General features: G+C 43.3%; 1 protein-coding gene across 1 annotated transcript in view; it reads right to left on the reverse strand.

The window, feature by feature from the left end:
- LOC115158724 (inactive tyrosine-protein kinase transmembrane receptor ROR1-like) overlaps positions 1-24,432 on the reverse strand; it is a 115,228-nt gene that overhangs the window by 84,090 nt on the left and 6,706 nt on the right. Inside the window, exons 2-3 of the mRNA XM_029707977.1 lie at positions 1,306-1,593; positions 812-848 (exon numbers count right to left, since the gene is read on the reverse strand). Of these exons, the coding sequence (XP_029563837.1) occupies positions 812-848; positions 1,306-1,567 (299 nt within the window). The 5' untranslated portion in view covers positions 1,568-1,593. The remainder of the gene's footprint in view (positions 1-811; positions 849-1,305; positions 1,594-24,432) is intronic.

Below are 24,432 nucleotides of genomic sequence, written 5' to 3' on the forward strand. Positions count from 1 at the left end.
ACAGGACAGTCCACAGGAGAACGTGTTGAAATGAGGACATAAAGATAGTTCAGAGGGTCCTAACACAGACTAGTGAACCAGGAGGAAAGTACACCATGGAAGGGGAGGATGAGGAGGGAGAGAGGATGAGCAGGAGGAGGAGGAGGAGGAGGAGGAGAGAGAAGAGGATGAGAGAGAAAGGAGGAGCAGAGAGAAGAGGAGCAGGAGGAGGAGTAGAGAAGAAGATGAGAAAGAGGCGGAGGAGAGGAGGAGAAGGAGGGAGAGTCCAGTATAGTACAGTATAGTAGAATACAGTAGAGTACAGTACAGTAGAGATGAGATCTGGTGATAAGATGCCTGTTCTCACTCTACTGTACCCTGAGCTGTCTCTACTCCACCTCTCTCTATTTACACTCAATCTATCTGACACAAGAGTCACACCCAGATCACACATCTACTTGAAGCAGCATCATCTTTAGAGGTTTGAGAAGAGTTCACACTAAGGGAACCTGATCTGTCAATGATTCAGAGAAAAATCCACAAGCTTTCCTCTGTCAAGCTCTGAAGTCCATAAGAAGTCCATAAAGTATGTGACTGACGTGAAAGCCTTGGCCAGCCATCATGGAAACACTTCTCCTTTCACGACTATTAACTCATCACTTTATTTCACAACCTTTCCCCCCGTTCTTTCACCTTAAGGATTAGCTATCATCTCATTCATGTCTTCAGAGGTTTGTATCTTTCTTCCCCTCTCTATCTGTTTGTAACAGGAGCCAGTGTTAGGTTGTGGTTTGTAAAAAAAAAATGGATGGACAGAATTGTTTTAACTTACGGATAGGGCCTTCCTGGCATTGGTGTAGGGAGTGGATCTGGAAGAGAAGACAGGGATGATTTAAACAACAGGGGTAACAATTGTTACCAGACGTCTTCTCCATAGCTGCTAGAGCCACGCGGCCTAGCTCTGTCCCCAACCACATGTTACCAGACGTCTTCTCCATAGCTGCTAGAGCCACGCGGCCTAGCTCTGTCCCCAACCACATGTTACCAGACGTCTTCTCCATAGCTGCTAGAGCCATGCGGCCTAGCTCTGGCCCCAACCACATGCAGATCTACACTAAGCTCATGCTATCAAAGCAGAGAGTCAACTCTGACCTCTCTCCCAACTACTTTGAACATGCGTTGATTAGATAGACCAGACAGACAGCTTTAGATAATCACTCTAAATGCATGAAATTGCTTGGTTTGATTGATGGCATTAATAGCTGCTTCATTGGAGACTTCTAAACACTTCATAACAATCTCAAAGCCTCGTTCTACTAGTCTTACCAAACTTGACGAAGAGTACTCCTGTGGTGGAGACGGTGCCGTTGCTGTTAGTGGCCACACACTGGAAGTAGCCTGTGTCTGTAGTGTCCAGGTTACGGATGCGGAGGCGGGAACCGTAGGGCGTTGGTCGGTAGGAGATCCGGCGAGGCTCCTGGACCACGGGGGCGTCGTTCTTCAGCCAGCGCACCGTGGGAGTGGGGTTACCGGACACACGACACAGCAGCTCTGCTGTCTGGCCCAGAGATGTGGTGATGTTGTTCATAGGAGCCTCCAGACGCAAGAAAATAGCTGGGATGTGAGGGGGTGGGAGAAAGAGAATAAGATACAGACATTTTAATGGGAGCATTTAATGGGAGGGAAAGAGAGGGAGTGAGAGGGGGGAGAAAGAGAATAAGATACAGACATTTTAATGGGAGCATTTAACGGGGAGGGAAAGAGAGGGAGTGAGAGGGGGGAGAAAGAGAAAGAGAGGGAGTGAGAGGGGGGAGAAAGAGAAAGGATAGAGGGAGTGAGGAGGGGAGAGGAGAAGAGAGGCAGTTAGAGGAAGGGGTGGAAGAAAGAGAAAGAGAGGGAGTGAGAGGGGGAGAGAAGGAGGAAGATAGGGAAGTGAGAAGGGGAGTGAGACAGAGAGAGAGGATGTGAGCTGGAGGAGAAGAGAAAGAGAGGGACGGGAGAGGTGAGAGGGGGGAGAAAGCGGAAAGAAAGAGAGGATAGTGAAGAGGGTGGAAGAGAGGAAAGAGAGGGAGTGATAGGGGGGGAGAAAAGAGAAAGAGGAGGGAGTGAGAGGGGGGAGGAGAGAAAGAGAAAGAGAGGGAGTGAGAGGGGGGGAGAAAGAAAGAAAGAGAGGAGTGAGAGGGGGGAGGGAGGAAAGAGAAGAGAGAGAGGATGTGAGAGGGGGGAGAAAGAGAAAGAGAGGAGTGAGAGGGGGGAGAAAGAGAAAGAGAGGGAGTGAGAGGGGGGGAGAAAGAGAAAGAGAGGGAGTGAGAGGGGGAGAAAGAGAAAGAGAGGGAGTGAGAGGGGGGAGAAAGAGAAAGAGAGGGAGTGAGAGGGGGGAGAAAGAGAAAGAGAGGGAGTGAGAGGGGGGAGAAAGAGAAAGAGAGGGAGTGAGAGGGGGGAGAAAGAGAAAGAGAGGGAGTGAGAGGGGGGAGAAAGAGAAGAGAGGGAGTGAGGGGGGGGGAGAAAGAGAAAGAGAGGGAGTGAGAGGGGGGAGAAAGAGAAAGAGAGGAGTGAGAAGGGGGAGAAAGAGAAAGAGAGGGGTGAGAGGGGGGAGAAAGAGAAAGAGAGGGAGTGAGAGGGGGGAGAAAGAGAAAGAGAGGGAGTGAGAGGGGGAGAAAGAGAAAGAGAGAGTGAGAGGGGGGAGAAAGAGAGTGAAAATTAGACGTGGACATCAGTCTTTAACGGCTCTTGTTTTTTACATGAACCAATACGAAAGTAGGTCTATTAAACGGAGGACAGGGCCAGTCTTCTCTTGGCAATGATTAGAACAAAGATAGACAAAGAGAGAGGGAGAGGTAGAGAGATAATGGAGAGAAACATTTCAAATATATTAATCACAGTAACTACATTGGAATTATTTATGTGAGTGGACATCCAACTCTAGATCAAGACTATATAAATAACATAATGTGGTCTATAAAAATATATGAAAGTATATACACTGAGTGTACAAAACATTAAGAACACCTGCTCTTTCCATGACATAGACTGACCAGGTGAATTCAGGTGAAAGTTATGATCCCTTATTGATGTCACTTGTTAAATCCACTTCAATCAGTGTAGATGAAGGGGAGGAGACAGGTTAAAGAAGCCTTGAGACAATTGAGACATGGATTTTGTGTATGTGTGCCATTCAGAGGGTGAATGAACAAGACACAAGACTTAAGTGCCTTTGAACAGGGTATGGTAGCTGTGTTTTTAATGCTCAGTTTAATAACCGTTTCCCTTGTGTATCAAGAATGGCCAACCACCCAAATGACATCCAGCCCACTGGACAACTGTGGGAAGCATTGGAGGAATTGAGGCTGTTCTGAAGGCAAAAGGGGAGGGAAGGGGGATGACGACTCAATGGTAGGAAGGTGTTCTTAATGTTTTGTACATTCAGTGTATAAGTCCCATAAGAATAATAGATGAAGATATTCCTTGGGGTCAGAACAGTACAACATATTTAGACAGGCATCAAGTATGAGAAGTGGGTGTTTATCCAGTAACCTTTAGTAAGTACAGTGTACATCCTGGGACAAATCAGATCAACAGAGAACTGTTATGATGTGTAATCATTCAATTTATATGAAAGGATTAAGCAATAAACACATCCACTAATGGAATGGCCAGCTGAAAAGATGAATTATTATTTCTAAAAGTTCTAAGAGCTCAATCTGACCGTACTGAGAAGACATCCAAGGCTTTTACCACAACCTTGAGTTCAGTTATCTGGACCCTCCTCAAACAAGGTTTCAACTCTCCCACATTTCTATGGTTTAACTCCCCCTGAAGCTCCATTCTTTTTCCAACTCTGAATAACACTTCTCATAAATGTCTCTAATCTGTGTGTGTGTGTGTGTGTGTATGTGTATGTGTATGTGTGTGTGTGTGTGTGTGTGTGTATGTGTGTGTGTGTGTGTGTGTGTGTGTGTGTGTGTGTGTGCACGCGTGAGACAAATTGTGTGTGCACAACAAACTCCCTCCAACTGCCAGGTTGGAATCCTTCACAAGATATTTTGTGGTTGCCGCTGTGGTCACAAATGATCAGCCTTTTCACCATGTCTATGTGTGCATGTCTGTGTGTGCATGTCTGTGTGTTCATGTCTGTGTGTTTTCATGTCTGTGTCTTCATGTCTGTGTCTTCATGTCTGTGTCTTCATGTCTGTGTCTTCATGTCTGTGTCTTCATGTCTGTGTCTTCATGTCTGTGTCTTCATGTCTATGTGTTCATGTCTGTGTCTTCATGTCTGTGTCTTCATGTCTGTGTCTTCATGTCTGTGTCTTCATGTCTATGTGTTCATGTCTGTGTGTTCATGTCTGTGTGTTCATGTCTATGTGTTCATGTCTGTGTCCATGTCTGTGTCTTCATGTCTGTGTGTTCATGTCTGTGTGTTCATGTCTATGTCTTCATGTCTGTGTCTTCATGTCTGTGTGTTCATGTCTATGTGTTCATGTCTGTGTGTGCATGTCTGTGTCTTCATGTCTGTGTGTTCATGTCTGTGTGTTCATGTCTATGTGTTCATGTCTGTGTCCATGTCTGTGTCTTCATGTCTGTGTGTTCATGTCTGTGTCTTCATGTCTGTGTCTTCATGTCTGTGTCTTCATGTCTGTGTGTTCATGTCTATGTGTTCATGTCTGTGTGTGCATGTCTGTGTCTTCATGTCTGTGTCTTCATGTCTGTGTCTTCATGTCTGTGTCTTCATGTCTGTGTGTTCATGTCTATGTCTTCATGTCTGTGTCTTCATGGCTGTGTCTTCATGTCTGTGTCTTCATGTCTGTGTCTTCATGTCTGTGTGTTGCCAGAGGGGTTTTCAGGAGTACTAAAGTCATATAAAACCTTGGAAACTTCCCTCTCCTCTCCAGAAGTTGCCTGGTCTTACTGGTGGCTCAACATGACCAGGACAGCCCAACATTCTGCAGCGTGATACACAGCAAAACACTGGACCTGTTTGTGGGTGTGTAGCAAGGTTATTATAGTTTTGTGTTTTTATATTCGTTTTTATTTCTATTCGTTTTTGTTTGTTTTTAAATTCTGTTTAGTTTCTGTTAGTTTTCAGACCTGATTTGCTAGTTTTTATTTAGATGAACTTGTATAAATATATTTCATTTTCATATTTATATTCTTTTGTTTCAGTTTTAGATTTATGGGCTGGATTTTTATGCAAATATTCTAAAATCAGTATAAATAAATACATGATGAGGTACGGATAAGATCCTTTTGATAATTGGCAACAGTCAGCGATCATCATGTCTCCAGCATTCAAATAATACTCTTGATATTTATTAGATATTTGCATGAAGCACATCACTGTGCACTTAACCACCATAAGTTATGAAGTTGTTAAATAAATGATGGCATTCATCATAACTTATTTAATCTGTCTAAAAACTTGTCATGCCTTTCCATGTCGCGGTGGTACAATGGAACAGATCGTCATGTGACTCCAAGCTTACTTCAACGGGATGGTTATTTTTGTGCATAACATTTGTGCATAAATACATTTCCACCAAAATTGTCGCATAATCTATTTCACAGACCAAAAGATTATCCACACTTATACAGCGTATTTTGTTGTGTCGACATTGGGAAATTTTACAGGTAAAAAATATGGGGGAAGGAAACTCTCGCGCCCATGTTCACATTATTCCAATGATTTTTAACTTTAGTAGTGCATGTAAGAAGAATCACGTTAGCTACCTAAAAAATGTTTTCACTGTTAGCTAGTGATAGCTAGTGTTAGTGATGCAGTATGCCAGGCCCACACAGACTCAGAGAGCCTATGGGAACTAAACTAGCACCTCGCCAGGGATCCCAGTGATGGAACACATTCCTGGCTCTGCTAGATTCCATAACTCAACAGACACACAACTCCAAAAGAAAAAATATTAATATCTGTGTGTTTGCATGTGTGTCTGTGTCTATTTGTATAATACAGATATACTGTAGCAATACATCTTGGGCTTCTATGAAGTATGTAGGCCTATATTATTTTCAGTGTGTGAATTTTGAGTGTACCATGAGGTCACATGACAGGAAGTCTCAGTGACCCAGGGGTGCAGAGCTAGCTGATTTCTGTCCAACTACACACCTCAGAAAGCACTTCCTGCTCTGTGCAGTATTGGCTACAGGCATCAAGGTCAACCTTTTCAACAGGGAAGGAAAACACCAGATCTCTCTCTCTCTCTCTCTCTCTCTCTCTCTCTCTCTCTCTCTCTCACAAATTATTTTAACGAATGCTGTAATACCTGTGGCGGTCATGAAATTGTGTCACCAGGTGATTGTCAAGCAAATAACTGCCGGTCTCATGGTAATTGACTGTTAATTAACATAAACACATTTAGCGTCTCCTGGCTTCTACACTGATGCAGACCTTTGAAACAAATCTACATTTGAAAAAAGTATAATACATCCATGTAATATAGCCTAAACCATCACAATAAATCCATTATTTATTTTAGACAGGTCTAAAGAAACACGATATGAAGAAAATAGTCTATTTCAGTAGAACAATACTCTGAGTTGTCCTTATGTTAGGCCCTGATCTGGCTATGCCATATGGCTGTGTGCTACACTAGTTCATTGAACAGACAAGATATGCTTAGAGTTCCAAGGCATTATATTACAGTATATTATAGAAAGGATATAATTTCCAAAAGATGAGGGAGTGCGCACATGCGGCTATTCTGTGTTGAGCGGTTAACAAAGAAACAGGTCCTCCTATATGCTTAATGCTTAATAATTCCCTTCTCCCGGCTGCATGCCGAAGCTGTAACGCACGTCGTTGTAAGAATGGTCGGACCAAGATGCAGCGTGGGGTAGGTTAATCATATTTATTAATGATAACCAGCAACAAAACAAGAAAGAGAAACCAACGAAACGTACAGCCTTGTAGGGCTCAACAGCAACAATACAAAAAACAAGATCCCACAAAGAACAGGTGGGAAAAGGCTGCCTAAATATGATCCCCAATCAGAGACAACGATAGACAGCTGCCTCTGATTGGGAACCATACCAGGCCAACATAGAAATACAAAAAACTAGAACACCCACCCTAGTCACACCCTGACTTAACCAAAATAGAGAATAAAAAGGCTCTCTAAGATCAGGGCGTGACAGAAGTACCTCTCACATGGCTCTCTGTCACCTGATTGGGTCTTTCTCACAGGCTACAAGTGAAGACAGACACATTGGGGACGCAACTGCGCACGTTGTTATCCAATTCCGAGGCGCATATTGAAGATATTGGAAGAACTGTCCACATTTACTTTTCGTCAGCCAACAAGATGAGTAGGTCTAACGAACAGCAAAATGAACTCAGCATTCTTGACCACAGATCAGCAGTTCCAAACGCTGCCAGAGACCCGGAATTCCACATGGGTTGTGCGCGCAGGGTACACTAAATTAGAAGGGTTGCAGCCAAGGGGTGGGAAAGGTCTGTAAAGCCCACAGAGTGAACAGGTATAACACATAGTTGCTAAAGCTACAAAAGAGCAAAATGAGACCATCTGTGAATAACTAGTTAACCTGTTAAGGACAGACTTTCTGCTAGCCAACAGCCAATGGCATCGCACGGCGCGAAATACAAAACCAACTAAAACACCACAAATCAATTTTCTCAAACAATCAACTATTTTACACCATTTTAAAGATAAGACTCTCGTTAATCTAACCACATTGTCTGATTTCAAAAAGGCTTTACAGCGAAAGCAAAACCTTAGATTATGTTAGGAGAGTACATAGACACAAATAATCACACAGCCATTTTCCAAGCAAGCATATATGTCACATAAACCCAAACCACAGCTAAATGCAGCACTAACCTTTGATGATCTTCATCAGATGACACTCCTAGGACATTATGTTATACAATACATGCATGTTTTGTTCAATCAAGTTCATATTTATATAAAAAACAGCTTTTTACATTAGCATGTGATGTTCAGAACTAGCATACCCACTGCAAACTTCCAGTGAATTTACTAAATTACTCATGATAAACGTTGACAAAATACATAACAATTATTTTAAGAATTATAGATACAGAACTCCTTTACGCAATCGCTATGTACGATTTTAAAATAGCTTTTCGGCGAAAGCACATTTTGCAATATTCTGAGTACATAGCTCGGCCATCACGGCTAGCTATTTTGACATCCGCCAACTTCGGGGTCACCTAAACTCAGAATTACTATTAGAAAAATTGGATTACCTTTGCTGTTCTTCGTCAGAATGCACTCCCAGTACTTCTACTTCAACAACAAATGTTGTTTTGGTTCCAAATAATCCATAGTTATATCCAAATACCTCCGTTTTGTTTGTGCGTTCAGGTCACTATCCGAAGGGTAACGCGCGAGCGCATTTCATGACCAAAAAATTCAAAATATTCCATTACCGTACTTAGAAGCATGTCAAACGCTGTTTAAAATCAATTTTTATGCTATTTTTCTCGTAAAATAGCGATAATATTCCAACCGGGCAACGTTGTATTCATTCAAAGACTGAAAGAAAAACATGGCGAGTTCTCGTGACCCCGCATCTCCAGTCTCACTGTCCCCAGGTTGACCACTTACAAACTCTGCTCCTATACTTTGCCCAGAGACAGCAGACACCCCATTCCACTTTCTGGCGGCTTTAGAGAGCCAATGGAAGCCTTAGAAAGTGTCACGTTACAGCACAGATGCTGTAATGTCGATAGAGATGCTACAGAAGGACAACAAATTGTCAGACAGGGCACTTCCTGGAATCTTCCTGGAATCTTCTCAGGTTTTGGCCTGCCGTATGAGTTCTGTTAGACTCACAGACACCATTCAAACAGTTTTAGAAACTTTAGAGTGTTTTCTATCAAAATCTACTAATTATATGCATATTCTCATTTCTGGGCAGGAGTAGTAACCATATTAAATCGGGTACGTTTTTTATCCGGCCGTGAAAATACTGCCCCCTATCCCAAAGAAGTTAAGATACTCAGGTGAGAGAGTGGAGCCTTCCTCTCTTTCCTTCCTCCAACAACTCCCCAGATCAACTCGGTAGAACCGTCTTTCTTTCGGCGATGGTCTTAGTTTTGTCGACAAGACCGCTACTGACATGACCACCGCTTACAGCTGCCACTGAGAAACCAGGGGAGGCTGAAGTACTAACACTATTTGCTGATTGCCTAGTAGAGGTGAAGAGCACACCTCCCTGTACTAATTGCTGATTGCCTAGTAGAGGTGAAGAGCACACCTCCCTGTACTAATTGTTGATTGCCTAGCAGAGGTGAAGAGCACACCTCCCTGTAGTAACTGCTGATTGCCTAGTAGAGGTGAAGAGCACACCTCCCTGTACTAACTGCTGATTGCCTAGTAGAGGTGAAGAGCACACCTCCCTGTACTAATTGCTGATTGCCTAGTAGATGTGAAGAGCACACCTCCCTGTACTAATTGCTGATTGCCTAGCAGAGGTGAAGAGCACACCTCCCTGTACTAATTGCTGATTGCCTAGTAGAGGTGAAGAGCACACCTCCCTGTACTAATTGCTGATTGCCTAGTAGAGGAGAAACCACTCCCACTCCAATACAGCCACTGATTACCAAAACAAGTCACATATTGCCCTGCCCCTTGATCCTGGTTGATGTGTCAACAATCATCAGCAAGTTATGAGCAGTCAGCAGTTAACACACCAAGTAGGCTACTGGGAAGACAGGCAGCACCAAAGGTAGATGGCCATAGCTAGCAAAAACACAGTACTAGACAACAGATGACGACACAAATTACACTTGAAATCAGGAGTCCTCTAGTTATAGAATGAAGCACCCACTCCAATTCACATACCGCCCCAATAGATCCACAGATGACGCAATCTCTATTGCACTCCCCACTGCCCTTTCCCACCTGGACAAGAGGAACACCTATGTGAGAATACTGTTCATTGACTACAGCTCAGCGTTCAACACCATAGTGTCCTCAAAGCTCATCAATAAGTTAAGGACTCTGAGACTAAACACCTCCCTCTGCAACTGGATCCTGGACTTCCTGGCGGGCCGCCCCCAGGTGGTAATGGTAGGCAACAATACATCTGCCACGCTGACCCTCAACACGGGGGCCCCTCAGAAGGGTTGGGCAGTATCTAGATTTTATTATCATCCTACTGTCCTTCTGTCATCCCTGGATTTATGGTATTAACGGCTTAATACACAAATGGGGCGCCAAAAATTCCATTCGCTCCTTTCCAGCCATTATTATGAGCCATCCTCCCCTCAGCAGCCTCCACTGATCCTGTTCCCTAATCACTTTATTCCTAGTTATATGTACATATCTCCCTCAATACCTCGTACCCCTGCACATCGACTCGGTACTGGTACTCCGTGTATATAGCAACCTTATCATTACTCACTGACTAGGTACTGGGACCCCTTGTATATAACCAAGTTATCATTACTCATTGACTCGGTACTGGTACCCCTTGTATATAACCAAGTTATCATTACTCATTGACTCAGTACTGGGACCCCTTGTATATAACCAAGTTATCATTACTCATTGACTCAGTACTGGGACCCCTTGTATATAACCAAGTTATCATTACTCATTGACTCAGTACTGGTACCCCTTGTATATAACCAAGTTATCATTACTCATTGACTCAGTACTGGTACCCCTTGTATATAACCAAGTTATCATTACTCATTGACTCAGTACTGGGACCCCTTGTATATAACCAAGTTATCATTACTCATTGACTCAGTACTGGTAGCCCTTGTATATAACCAAGTTATCATTACTCATTGACTCAGTACTGGTACCCCCTTGTATATAACCAAGTTATCATTACTCATTGACTCAGTACTGGTAACCCTTGTATATAACCAAGTTATCATTACTCATTGACTCAGTACTGGTAACCCTTGTATATAACCAAGTTATCATTACTCATTGACTCGGTACTGGTACCCCTTGTATATAACCAAGTTATCATTACTCATTGACTCAGTACTGGTACCCCTTGTATATAACCAAGTTATCATTACTCATTGACTCAGTACTGGTACCCCTTGTATATAACCAAGTTATCATTACTCATTGACTCAGTACTGGTAGCCCTTGTATATAACCAAGTTATCATTACTCATTGACTCAGTACTGGTACCCCCTTGTATATAACCAAGTTATCATTACTCATTGACTCAGTACTGGTAACCCTTGTATATAACCAAGTTATCATTACTCATTGACTCAGTACTGGTACCCCTTGTATATAACCAAGTTATCATTACTCATTGACTCAGTACTAGTGCCCCTTGTATATAACCAAGTTATCATTACTCATTGACTCAGTACTGGTAACCCTTGTACATAACCAAGTTATCATTACTCACTGTGTAGTTATTATTACTTTAATTCCATGTTTTATTTTTCTATTATTTCTCTATTGTATTTATCTGCATTGTTGGAAAGGGCCTGAAAGTAAACATTTCACTGTTAGTCTACACCTGTTGTTTATGAAGAATGTGAAAAATAAAATGTTTTTTTATTTGACCTCTCTCCATACCCACTGCTCTCTGTACGAGAGAGGGAGGCCATGGAAAGGCATTCATGTATATAGCAATGCATGAAATGTGACTTTGAGGGCCACGTTAATGAAAGTACATTGCGCTGAGTCCTGAGTGGTCCCTACAGGGGCAGGAGGGGCCGCGGACCCTACAGCTGGCTGTGTGTTGGACACACACACACACATTCCTCTCTCCAGGGGCGTAGGTTGTGTATGTATGTACACAAGTCAGAAGTTTACATACACCTTAGCCACATACATTTAAACTCTGTTTTTCACAATTCCTGACATTTAATCCCAGTAAAGATTCACTGTCTTAGGTCAGTTAGGATCACCACTTTATTTTAAGAATGTGAAATGTCAGAATAATTATAGAGAGAATGATTTATTTCAGCTTTTATTTCTTTCATCACATTCCCAGTGGGTCAGAAGTTTACATACACTCAATTAGCATTTGGTAGCATTGCCTTTAAATTGTTTAACTTGGGTCTGTAAGGGTTGCGGAACTGGTGGCAGTGAAGTCAGACGCAGGAGAGCAGAAATAGGCAATAGCCGGAGCAGTTTAATTTCAAAACCAACGGCAATAAAAAAAGAACCTACATGGGTACAAAACCCAACGCGCACCAGTAACATAGCGCACAAGCACTTACAAACAAACAATTCCACACAAGGACATTGGGGGAACAGAGGGTTAAATACACAACACGTAATGAGGGAAATGGAAACCAGGTGTGTATGAAAACAAGACAAAAAAAATGGAAAATGAAAAGTGGATCGACGATGACAAGAAGACAGGTGACGCCGACCGCCGAACAAGGAGAGGAAACGACTTCGGTGGAAGTCGTGACAGGGTCAAATGTTTCGGGTAGCCTTCCACAAGCTTCCCACAATAAGTTGGGTGAATTTTAGCCCATTCCTACTGACAGAGCTGCTGCAACTGAGTCAGGTTTGTAGGCCTCCTTGCTCACAAACACTTTTTCAGTTCTACCCACACATTTTCTATGGAATTGAGGTCAGGGCTTTGTGATGGCCACTCCAATACCTTGACTTTGTTGTCCTTAAGCCATTTTGCCACAACTTTGGAAGTATGCTTTGGGTCATTGTCCATTTGGAAGATCCATTTGCGACCAAGCTTTAACTTCCTGACTGATGTCTTGAGATGTTGCTTCAATATATCCACCTAATTTTCCTCCCTCATGATGCCATCTATTTTGTGATGTGCACCAGTCCATCCTGCAGCAAAGCACCCCCACAACATGATGCTGCCACTCCCGTGCTTCACGGTTGGGATGGTGTTCTTCGGCTTGCAAGCCTCCCCCTTTTTCCTCCAAACATAACAATGGTCATTATAGCCAAACAGTTCTATTTTTCTTTCATCAGACCAGAGGACATTTCTTCAATAAGTACGATCTTTGTCCCCGTGTGCAGTTGCAAACCGTAGTGTGGCTTTTTTACGGCAGTTTTGGAGCAATGGCTTCTTCCCTGCTGAGCAGCCTTTCAGGTTATGTCGACATAGGACTAGTTTTACTGTGGATATAGATACTTTTGTACCTGTTTCCTCCAGCATCTTCACAAGGTCCTTTGCTGTTGTTCTAGAATTGATTTGCACTTCTCGCACCAAAGTTCGTTCATCTCTGGGAGACAGAACGGGTCTCCTTCCTGAGCGGTATGGCAGCTGCGTGGTCCCATGGTGTTTATACTTGCGTACTAATGTTTGTACAGATGAATGTGGTACCTTCAGGCGTTTGGAAATTGCTCCCAAGGATGAACCAGACTTGTGGAGGTTTACAATTTATTTTCTGAGGTCTTGGCTGATTTCTTTTGATTTTCCCATGATGTCAAGCAAAGAGGCACTGAGTTTGAAAGTAGGCCTTGAAATACATCCACAGGTACACCTCCAATTGACTCAAATGATGTCAATTAACCTATCAGAAGCTTCTAAATCCATGACATCATTTTCTGGAATTTTCCAAGCTGTTTAAAGGCACAGTCAACTTAGTGTATGTAAACTTCTGACCCACTGGAATTGTGATACAGTGAATTATAAGTGCAATAATCTGTCTGTCAACAATTGTCGGAAAAATTACTTGTGTCATGCACAAAGTAGATGTCCTAACCAACTTGCCAAAACTATAGTTTGTTAACAAGAAATTTGTGGAGGGCGGTACTGACTGATAGTAGTGTTTATGAACAGGAGGGCCGTACTGACCAATAGTAGTGTTTATAAACAGGAGGGCCGTACTGACCGATAGTAGTGTTTATAAACAGGAGGGCCGTACTGACTGATAGTAGTGTTTATGAACAGGAGGGCCGTACTGACCAATAGTAGTGTTTATAAACAGGAGGGCCGTACTGACCGATAGTAGCGTTTATAAACAGGAGGGCCGTACTGACTGATAGTAGTGTTTATAAACAGGAGGGCCGTACTGACTGATAGTAGTGTTTATAAACAGGAGGGCCGTACTGACTGATAGTAGTGTTTATGAACAGGAGGGCCGTACTGACCAATAGTAGTGTTTATAAACAGGAGGGCCGTACTGACCGATAGTAGCGTTTATAAACAGGAGGGCCGTACTGACTGATAGTAGTGTTTATGAACAGGAGGGTCGTAGTGACCGATAGTGTTTATTAACAGGAGGGCCGTAGTGACGAATAGTATTGTTTATGAACAGGAGGGCCGTAGTGACAGTAATAATCAGGAGCTTTGTAATGACAGTAATAATACAGGAGGGTTGTAATGACAGTAATAATCAGGAGGGTTGTACTGACAGTAATAATCAGGAGGGTTGTAATGACAGTAATAATCAGGAGGGTTGTAATGACAGTAATAATCAGGAGGGTTGTAATGACAGTAATAATCAGGAGGGTTGTAATGACAGTAATAATCAGGAGGGTTGTAATGACAGTAATAATCAGGAGGGTTGTAATGACAGTAATAATCAGGAGGGTTGTAATGACAGTAATAACTAGGAGGGTTGTAATGACAGTAATAATCAGGAGGGTTGTAATGATGGTAGTAATCAGGAGGGTTGTAATGACAGTAATAATCAGGAGGGTTGTAATGACAGTAATAATCAGGAGGGTTGTAATGACAGTAATAATCAGGAGGGTTGTAATGATGGTAGTAATCAGGAGGGTTGTAATGATGGTAGTAATCAGGAGGGTTGTACTGACAATAATAATCAGGTGGGTTGTAATGACAGTAATAATCAGGAGGGTTGTAATGACAGTAATAATCAGGAGCTTTGTAATGACAGTAATAATCAGGAGGGTTGTAATGACAGTAATAATCAGGAGCTTTGTAATGACATATGTCAGAGAGACATAAAACCTTAACTTTCTAACCTGCATTGGGTAGAGGGATGGGAGCTATGAATCACCTCTGACTTAACAAGGGGCCTGAGGGGGCCAATAGGGGCCACTGGCCACATGGTCCTCAGCTGCAAGGCTGAAACACACACATGTGGAATGGACCAGAGTGTGTCTACAGACCTCTGATCAGTTAGGACAGAAAGTGGTGTGATCATATGAGCTGGTTGATGAAAAGAGAGAAAGTCTACATCTCCATTATCCACCCTTCTTCCAAAGTGTACACTTGCACACTCCCCATCTTGGATTTAACAATTGTGGAAACTCCCTGCAGCTAAAGCTTACACCAATGATGGGGAGTGTGCAAGTGCACACTTTGAGAGAAGTTTGGAGAATCAGGACACAGCCTCAGTTGCCCTAAAAAGCCTCAATGTGTGCCATACGGTCACTGAGATATAGCTTTACTGTCTGCCATACGGTCACTGAGATATAGCTTCGCTGTCTGCCATACGGTCACTGAGATATAGCTTCACTGTCTGCCATACGGTCACTGAGATATAGCTTTACTGTCTGCCATACGGTCACTGAGATATAGCTTTACTGTCTGCCATACGGTCACTGAGATATAGCTTCACTGTCTGCCATACGGTCACTGAGATATAGCTTTACTGTCTGCCATACGGTCACTGAGATATAGCTTTACTGTCTGCCATACGGTCACTGAGATATAGCTTCACTGTCTGCCATACGGTCACTGAGATATAGCTTTACTGTCTGCCATACGGTCACTGAGATATAGCTTTACTGTCTGCCATACGGTCACTGAGATATAGCTTTACTGTCTGCCATACGGTCACTGAGATATAGCTTCACTGTCTGCCATACGGTTACTGAGATATAGCCTCACTGTCCGGACAAAGTGAGGACTATGTAGAAAAGGTTTGTCGAGATCGGTGTGGAAGAACTTGACTGGCCTGCACAAAGCCCTGACCTCAACCCCATCGAAAACCTTTGGGATGAATTGGCATGCCGACTGTGAACCAGACCTAATTACCCAACATCAGTGCCCGACCTCACTAATGCTCTAGTGGGTGAATGGAAGAAAGTCCCCCCAGCAATGTTCCAACATCTAGTGTGAAGCCTTCCCAGCAAAGGGAAGGCTGTTATAGCAGCAAAGGAGGACCAACTCCATATTAATGCCCATGATTTTGGAATGAGATGTTCAACGAGCAGGTGTTCACATACTTTTGGTCATGTAGTTTATATTTTTCAATTCCCATAAAACTGTTTCAAAAAGAAATAAAAGAAACAACCAATGTCAGTGGAGAGCCAGTAGGAGGCACATTTCCTCTGGTCTAAAAAACGATTGGGGACATTGCCCTGTGATGGGTACCGTCTTTCGGATGGGACTTTAAACGAGTGTCCTGACTCTCTGTGGTTACTAAAGATCCCATGGCACTTATTGTAAGAGTAGGGGTGTTAACCCCGGTGTCCTGGCTAAATTCCCAATCTGGCTTTCATACCATCATGGCCACCTCATCACCCCCAGCTTCCAATTGGCTCGTTCATCCCCCCTCCTCTTCCCTGTGACTATTCCCCAGGTCGTTGCTGTAAATCGGAATGTGTTTCTCGGAGAGAAAGAGAGAGATGGAGAGAAAGAGTGATAGAAAGAGAGAGAGACAGAGAGAGAGAGACAGAGAGAGACAGAGAGAGAGAGACAGAGAGAGAGAGAGCGGCAGAGAGAGAGATGGAGAGAGAGAGAGAGACCTGTCATGACGTTGGCCTGTGGGTAAGGTTTATGACCCCCCCCATAAATACCTTTCTCCCTTCCCCTCTCTGACCCTACTGAAGGACTGCTGTCCTGAAGGACTGCTGTCCTGTTAAATATAGAGAGTCTGGGAACATCAAACAAATGGGGAAAGGAACCATATTTTGGTAATAAAACCAGTTGGAAATATGCTTTGGAACGTAATGAGTATGGATGTCAGTTCGTTGTTATCTGAGACATTATGACTGATGACAGGACGACATAAACTGTACCTGGGAAAGTATACACCCTCTAGTTATCAGAGTCACATGGAATTGTTATGCAATTGAAATGTTTGATATTGAAATTGTTTGTTAGGAGATTAAATGTAATTTTAGCTTCCAAATGAGAGATTTGGGTTTTCATAAGGAAAGTGCCCTGCTTGATCAGTGGCCCACCCCTGTGAAGAGGAGGGGTTATAAACGATGAAACACATCCCATCCCCCCTCTCCACTATATAAGCCTTTGACGAAAAGATAACTACGTTGTTCCAGTACGGGAGGTCTGCAGCCTCTATGTTAGAAGGACACACATGTCAACTAAGCCAACCTCGGCGTGAGCTATGGTATGAACTGGTATGAACTTTGAGCTTATTCACAACAGAAGTGATACTTCCTAGCCGTTGAGTTAGCAGCGGCCGCTGTAGACGTGGGCTAGGAAAGGACGGACGACGGATTCAGTCTAACAGACAGACGAAGATACCACCACGTATCCAATTTACCACCAGAGACACTCTCCCAAGGACAGGAAGATCTGTTGGCCAACCCGGCCAGCATCTACGACCAATCTACCGAAGCGCAGCTCAGAGTAAATATTTATTGCATTTTCCTTTTCCAAATTGGCGGTAATTTAGAATGCATAAGATAATGTATTTACGATAGCATAGCTGCTGTTTCTTCGTTCCTAAGTCTTCCCGCTCTTTCATTCAAGCCCAACCCCCTTTCCTTTGTGTAACCAGCTTTCATACAGGTTCCGTCCACCAGGACGTTTTCTGTATGACATAATTTGTATTCTGTGTATATGTAATTCTGTGTGATTAGTTTAGGTATTTAGTAAATAAATAATTAAACCCAATTTTGTATTGCTGATTCAACTTGTTAGCCCAGAGTATACTCTGCTTCCTAAGAATTTAACATTGTTCAATGATCCGAAAAGGGTCTGAACAGACATATTTGGCACACCCTGTGTGGACTCTAAAACTAGGACGCACGTTTGGGTCATTTTGATAAAAACATTTGGAGCCCCCGTGCGAGGAATCTAAAATAGGATGAAGCTTTCATTTTGATTCAGCCTATATAAAATTGAAACGCAGATTACATAATATACCAAGTTTATTATATACATTATGGGAATTGTAGACCGGAATTATTGGTGCGTGTGTGCTCTGGAGAATCGCCTCCGTGTTGTGCTCTGAGGTAGTCAGTGGCGAGCATAAGCTATACAGTTCTGTAGGAGGACTGATAAAGCTATCTGAGAAATAGCGCGTTTGGCCAAACGCTAAGTATTTCTGCCTCTCGCGTTTCAGACGCCTGTGGGCTAGGTCATTATTAATTTCTCGAGCGAGGACAAAGACCCAGCCGATTGAAATTTAGGAGAGATTAGCTTGACCAGCGATAAGTATCTCGGTCTCTCTCGCGTTTCGATGCGAGTAGACTACGGTGCATTTCGATTGTTTGCCGCGAGTTCCGGTTAAAACATCGTCAAATATCGGCGAAAAGGGTTTGAACATAATACGTTATAAGTAAAACCTTTCCCTTGCCAAGGGAATCCTATGTTGAGCATTTTTCAGGCATCAAGAAGCATTAGCTTGCTCGAGATGCTAAGCTAACAAAAGGGAAAACAGCCATTTTGTTTTGTGCCACATGGTAACTCATCCGACTTGAGTTGGATTTCAGCGTGTGCCAGCAGGGACCTCTGAAGAGTCACCAGTACTTTCCTTCAAGAATAATTAGTCAGGTGACACTCAAGTCGTTACTCGTGATATCCAGACGGATATCGATGTCTTATTCAATTGAACTAATAAGTGAAATTGCCAGATTTACATTCTCAAGTGGATCTTTTAAATAAGTTTTCTAAATGAGACATTGTAATCTTTTTTCCACATTAACCTAGATGAATAAACCTCTCAGGTTAATTAAAGTTTAAATCCCAAATAGCCTATACAGGTTTGATTTATCATTAAAATGGATCAATCAGTAAAATTTGGTTTTTGCAAAACCCATTCAGTAATCCAGCACTGACAGAAGTCCCGCCCCCGTGGGAATCCCATGTGGCTTCGGCCCAAGGAAGAAGTGTACCATAGTGGGGAGTGTTCCCAACATTTGATCTACTGTTTACACTTATGATATCCAATCAATGGAGATTGTATGGATTATCATCTCATTCAATTTAATAAGTTAAATTGTTGAACATACCTTAATGTTCTTGCAATCAAATGAGACACTTTTAAACTTCCCATATTAACCTGGATGAAGCAACCTCAGGTTAATTCAAGTTTAATACCCAGATAGCCTACCCAGGTAGGATTAATCATTGGCATTGATTAATTAATTCAATTTGCTTTTGCAAATTCATTCACGTCCAACTTCCAGATTACTGGTACAGTACTGATGGTTCGTCAACATCTATAAATAGATTAAACTTGTCTTTGCAGCTTCCAATGAATTCCAAACCCAAACATTGAAAAAAAAATAGGAACATTTTTCCTCTAAATTTTTCTAATAATGTGCAAGCTACCAAAGGAGGTGGTCACCACTCCTCCGCTAATTAGTGAACCTCCACCCATAAAAGGATTGATCTCTGACCTCAGCAGCGATACCAACCCTAATTATGCCATTAGTGAAAAATCAGCCGAAATTGCGAACGCTGTCCAAAATCAACCATCAAACACAGGCTTTGTGACGGTTCTCTCCACTTTAGCACTTATGTATCGCCATCAAAGGTTGGCATCGGTCCAATGCCACAGTGCACAGCTGAAGTATGTGCAAGACATGGCTAACATGAGAGCAAAGGTGGAGAGAACTGAGCAACTATTGACAAAAGCAGGAAATGAAAACATTCTGCTAGTCGAGGAACTGCGTTTGAAATCGGAAGAATTAAAAGTAATTGCAAATACTTATGACGATGAACGAGCACAAACTCTCCAACAAAATCGTCATCTGCAGGAACAACTCGATTTAGCCAAAACTAAATACGATGTAGTCCACTCCAAACTAGATAAATCTGTCGAGTTATCTACAAACAAGAACGCGCAATTTGATAACATGCAGGCAGTTTTGTTGAACGTTACTCAAGGTAACAGTGTTCTACTCCAAATTCTGCAGACCAAAGACGATCAGTTGACGAACACAATGACAAAGTTGGATGACAAATCAGCAGAACTTATTGAAGTTGCTGACAAAATGAATGATGAGAGAACTCAGGTGATGAGGATGGAAATATTGATTTCTAAGCAAGCAGAGGAAATCTCATCACTGAATCTCTCGCTCCGTACTCGAGACCTCTATCTGCAAACCATGACAGATAAGTTTGAGACCGAAAGGAGCAGGTGTGACACTCACGTGTCCAAAATTGGTACTCTAAGCGCTCAAGTGGACTCTGCAATGCAGCAGAAGACCACCCTTAGGTACCATCTGGAGGAAGTCCAGAATGGTCACGCTCTACAGCATGACTATCCATCCAAGCAACCGGAGTCCAGTACTCAAAGGAGTGAAGACGATAGGTTTCAGACATTGCCTCCATCATGTGTCCCTCAGTCTTCTCCTCTTGGCCATTCGGCACTGAGTAATATGGAGCCTCTTGGCCAACAAAGCCAAAGCTTGGCTTCTCCTCTTGGCCTGTCGGCCCCAATTTCTCCACAGGATGAAGCCAATCCTCTCCGCCCGCTTGGTGCGGAATACCTTGACAAACTCGTCAAGAATTTCCCCACCTTTGACTCCGTTCCAGGTCAGCCAAACGATACTGAGACGTTCCTAGCTGACATAGAGGACGCGTTGGGTGGCTACCCGAACGCTACGGGTTCTGACAGGGTTTACCTGTTGAAGCGAACGTCGAATAGACACGTGGCGAGGTTCATTCGCCTACAACAGCAACACGTGCTAAATGACTACGCTAAACTTGCCACAGCTTTGAAATTAGAATTCAGTGGTTCTGCGACTCGCAAACACGATAGCTCACTGGCTAACACGGTCAAACAAGCTCGGAACGAACACCCACAAGCTTTCTATCATAGGCATCGTTCAGCTTACTTTGGCCTACTCACGGAACCAGGAATGGAAGAGCTGTTACCATTCAAACAAATGTTTCTGTCGAACATGTATCCCACCTTCATTACCTACTTGGGCCCTGCAGCCCACGTTGGCTTGCCTATCTTACAACTCAGAGAGCTTGCAAGCACAGCTTTTGAGGCATCAAAAGCTCGCAACTCTAAGAGCCCTGACCACTCGGTTTTGAAGTTTGACCAGGAGCACTCACTCCAGTTAGAGGGTGCATTATCAGGTATTGGAGCGTCGAGAGATGACGCACCACAACAGTTTCTACCACGAAACCATGATTCCAATAACCGCCGCGGTCGAAATAACTGTAAAGTACGTCGCCTTCAAAACGACTACCGCTACAATCGACCTGTTCGCTACGTTCCTGCACCCAACCCACACAAAGTGTCAGAGCACAAGGGTAACAAAGGGTTGAAGGACGATCAAAACGTAGACCAATGTTCTCCAGAAGTCCCACTACGGGAAGAACTAAAGCGAGAACAATTTGAGAAAAGGGTAAAAGATAAGTCACAAGGACTAGACGGGGAATTACTGGACACCAGGTCCGCAGAAATTAACACCCATAGCAAGGACGTTAAAGTTCAAATTTCTCCCGCTCTCATTCAAGACCCTATCCAGGGCCCACTTGATCAAGAAACAAGCCCCCGGGCTTTGTCTGTAGACTCTGATACAAAAGTTGCGAAGAAAAAGGTCAAATGCTTCGTTAAAGCCAAGCCCACTCAAAATCGAAAAAGTCAATCTGCTTCCACCTTGAACAGAAATGGCACATCACGTCGTTGCGAACGACCACTCCACTTTGCGGGGAATATGTCCACTAACCACGAATCTAAACGGCCATACCTGGAAACAGTCCTGGAGGACTGCTTAACTTGTCATGCGCTAATTGATTCGGGTGCGACAATATCACTCATCTCTCAAACATTGTTTGATGATCTAAAAAGGGCTTTGAAGCCAACTAAACGTTGGTTAAAAGTGGAGCGATGCGAAACTACACTTCGAGGGGTCACTCAGACTACCTCGCCTCTCACGTTGAGAGTCATGCTGAAACTACACTTCAAGGACGTATCGCTCGTTCACCCTGTGTATGTTACCAGCCTCGAAACTACTTGGAGCAGACTTGATGGATCGGTTACTCCCATTGATGGATTGGAAAACCAACCAGGTATGGTCACAGGCCACAGTGCCTTCTCCACTGACCACACTGTCTTCCCCTAACGCTAGCTGCAATGCAGTCATTCACGAGGGGTATCTGTCGAAAGCACCCCTTGGGAAAAAGACGTTTAGAAACCTCTTGGTGCAGAATCCGATCCAAAGAGATATTACGATATCTCGACACATTCCATCAGCCAATCTGATTGACCATTCTTTTCATGATTTCGAGCCAGCTGTCTCTGTGAATGAGCAACTTCCCTCCTCCTTGCAGTCGTGCAATACGGTAGTTGAGATGAACTTCTCTTGCCCTTCGGACACTTCCGCAAGCACTGCGGCCGTCTCAGCAAGAAAAACATCGATGCGCAGAGTATACTTTGCTTTGTTATGGGGACTATGCTTTGTTGGGGACTGTCACCCCTTACAATGACACTAATGGCGTCAGTCCAGCAACTGACCCGATGACTCCCACTGGTGAAACACTTTGCGATATCACAGACCGATATCCTCGTCTCAGTTCGCAGGTACTGAAGAGGTTGCCACACGCGGACGCGGTGGTGACTGACATTCCTCGACAGCCACTGAGTGCTTTGAAGCACAAACACCAGGGGATTTGGTTGAAAGGTTACAGCCATTCTCATAATAACGCGGTCACTGACAACTCGTACATAGGGTCTGAACTTTTCGTTTGAGCCTCGGACACCAACACCACCCGCTGGTGGGGGGGGTCCCGAGACACAAAGGGGGGGAATAGTAGCCCAGACCCATGATGAGCCTCATCGAGGCCGGTGGGGGAGTCGAGACTACGGACAACACCGTACGAGGCCGCCAGAGCATAAATCAAATCTAGTTGTAAACTCCCCTATGAGAACAGTGAGGAGCAGACAGGCCCCTAGATGGGGTTAATCTTAGAACACATCTAAGATAGTACTGAGGTGTACCACACTGGTCGTAAAGGAAGTCCAATTGACTTGTCCACCTCCAAAACAAATGGCAACAATAATCATTCCTTGCCATGTGTAGGTTCAACTACAATACAACTAGTAATATGCTCCAATCATGTGTTCCGGTAGATAATATTTCAGAATAAATCGGTAGGACAACTGGACCCCTTGAATACCAGTACCAATACCACAGTCAGTCCAGCAACACTCAGTAAGAGGATTAGTAACCTCACAAGTTAAATTGCTATTGATAATAGCGACATAGGAGTCACTCAGAGTGCAACACGGGGAAGGGAATCTCCATTGCACTCTTCCAATGGTTAACACATGCCACTAATAAATAGAACCCTCCGTTCAGGAGAAAAGTTATTAGAAGTCATGAACCATGATCACACCACGTACGACTGGTCTAATACTTTTAAAGTACTTCCGTCGTCAGGTTAGCTCCTCCGTGGATAACATAGCTATGAAATAGACTTCATACCTACCACCACTACAATAGTGGAAGACACAGTGACTTGTAGAAAAACTACTACAGACTCCCTTGACACCAATTCTGACTGACCTCCAGGCATTGACCTGAAAATTACCTGACTACGTCAGACTCATTCTGAACAAGTTGTAATCTGCCAGGATACTTGGTTTTCTTCCCTTGACATGCGCGATTGTGTAAGCATAAACACACATGCACAACGGAACATCCAATTAGGATTTATGCTAGGATCACTTTTTAATTTTTTTTTATTTCACCTTTATTTAACCAGGTAGGCAAGTTGAGAACAAGTTCTCATTTACAATTGCGACCTGGCCAAGATAAAGCAAAGCAGTTCGACAACATACAAAAACACAGAGTTACACATGGAGTAAACAACATACAGTCAATAATACAGTAGAAAAAAATAAGACTATATACAATGTGAGCAAATGATGTGAGATAAGGGAGGTAAAGGCAAAAAAATGCCATGGTGGCAAAGTAAATAAAGTATAGCAAGAAAAACACTGGAATGGTAGATTTGTAGTTTGAAGAAAGTTCAAAGTTCAAATCTAAATAATATGGTGCAAAGGAGCAAAATAAATAAAATAAATAAATACAGTAGGGGAAGAGGTAGTAGTTTGGGCTAAATTATAGATGGGCTATGTACAGGTGCAGTGATCTGTGAGCTGCTCTGACAGCTGGTGCTTAAAGCTAGTGAGGGAGATAAGTGTTTCCAGTTTCAGAGATTTTTGTAGTTCGTTCCAGTCATTGGCAGCAGAGAACTGGAAGGAGAGACGACCAAAGGAGGAGTTGGCTTTAGGGGTGACCAGAGAGATATACCTGCTGGAGCGCGTGCTACAGGTGGGTGCTGCTATGGTGACCAGTGAGCGGAGATAAGGGGGGACTTTACCTAGCAGGGTCTTGTAGATGACCTGGAGCCAA

The sequence above is a fragment of the Salmo trutta genome, chromosome 22, assembly GCF_901001165.1.
Source record: "Salmo trutta chromosome 22, fSalTru1.1, whole genome shotgun sequence".
Taxonomy (NCBI): domain Eukaryota; kingdom Metazoa; phylum Chordata; class Actinopteri; order Salmoniformes; family Salmonidae; genus Salmo; species Salmo trutta.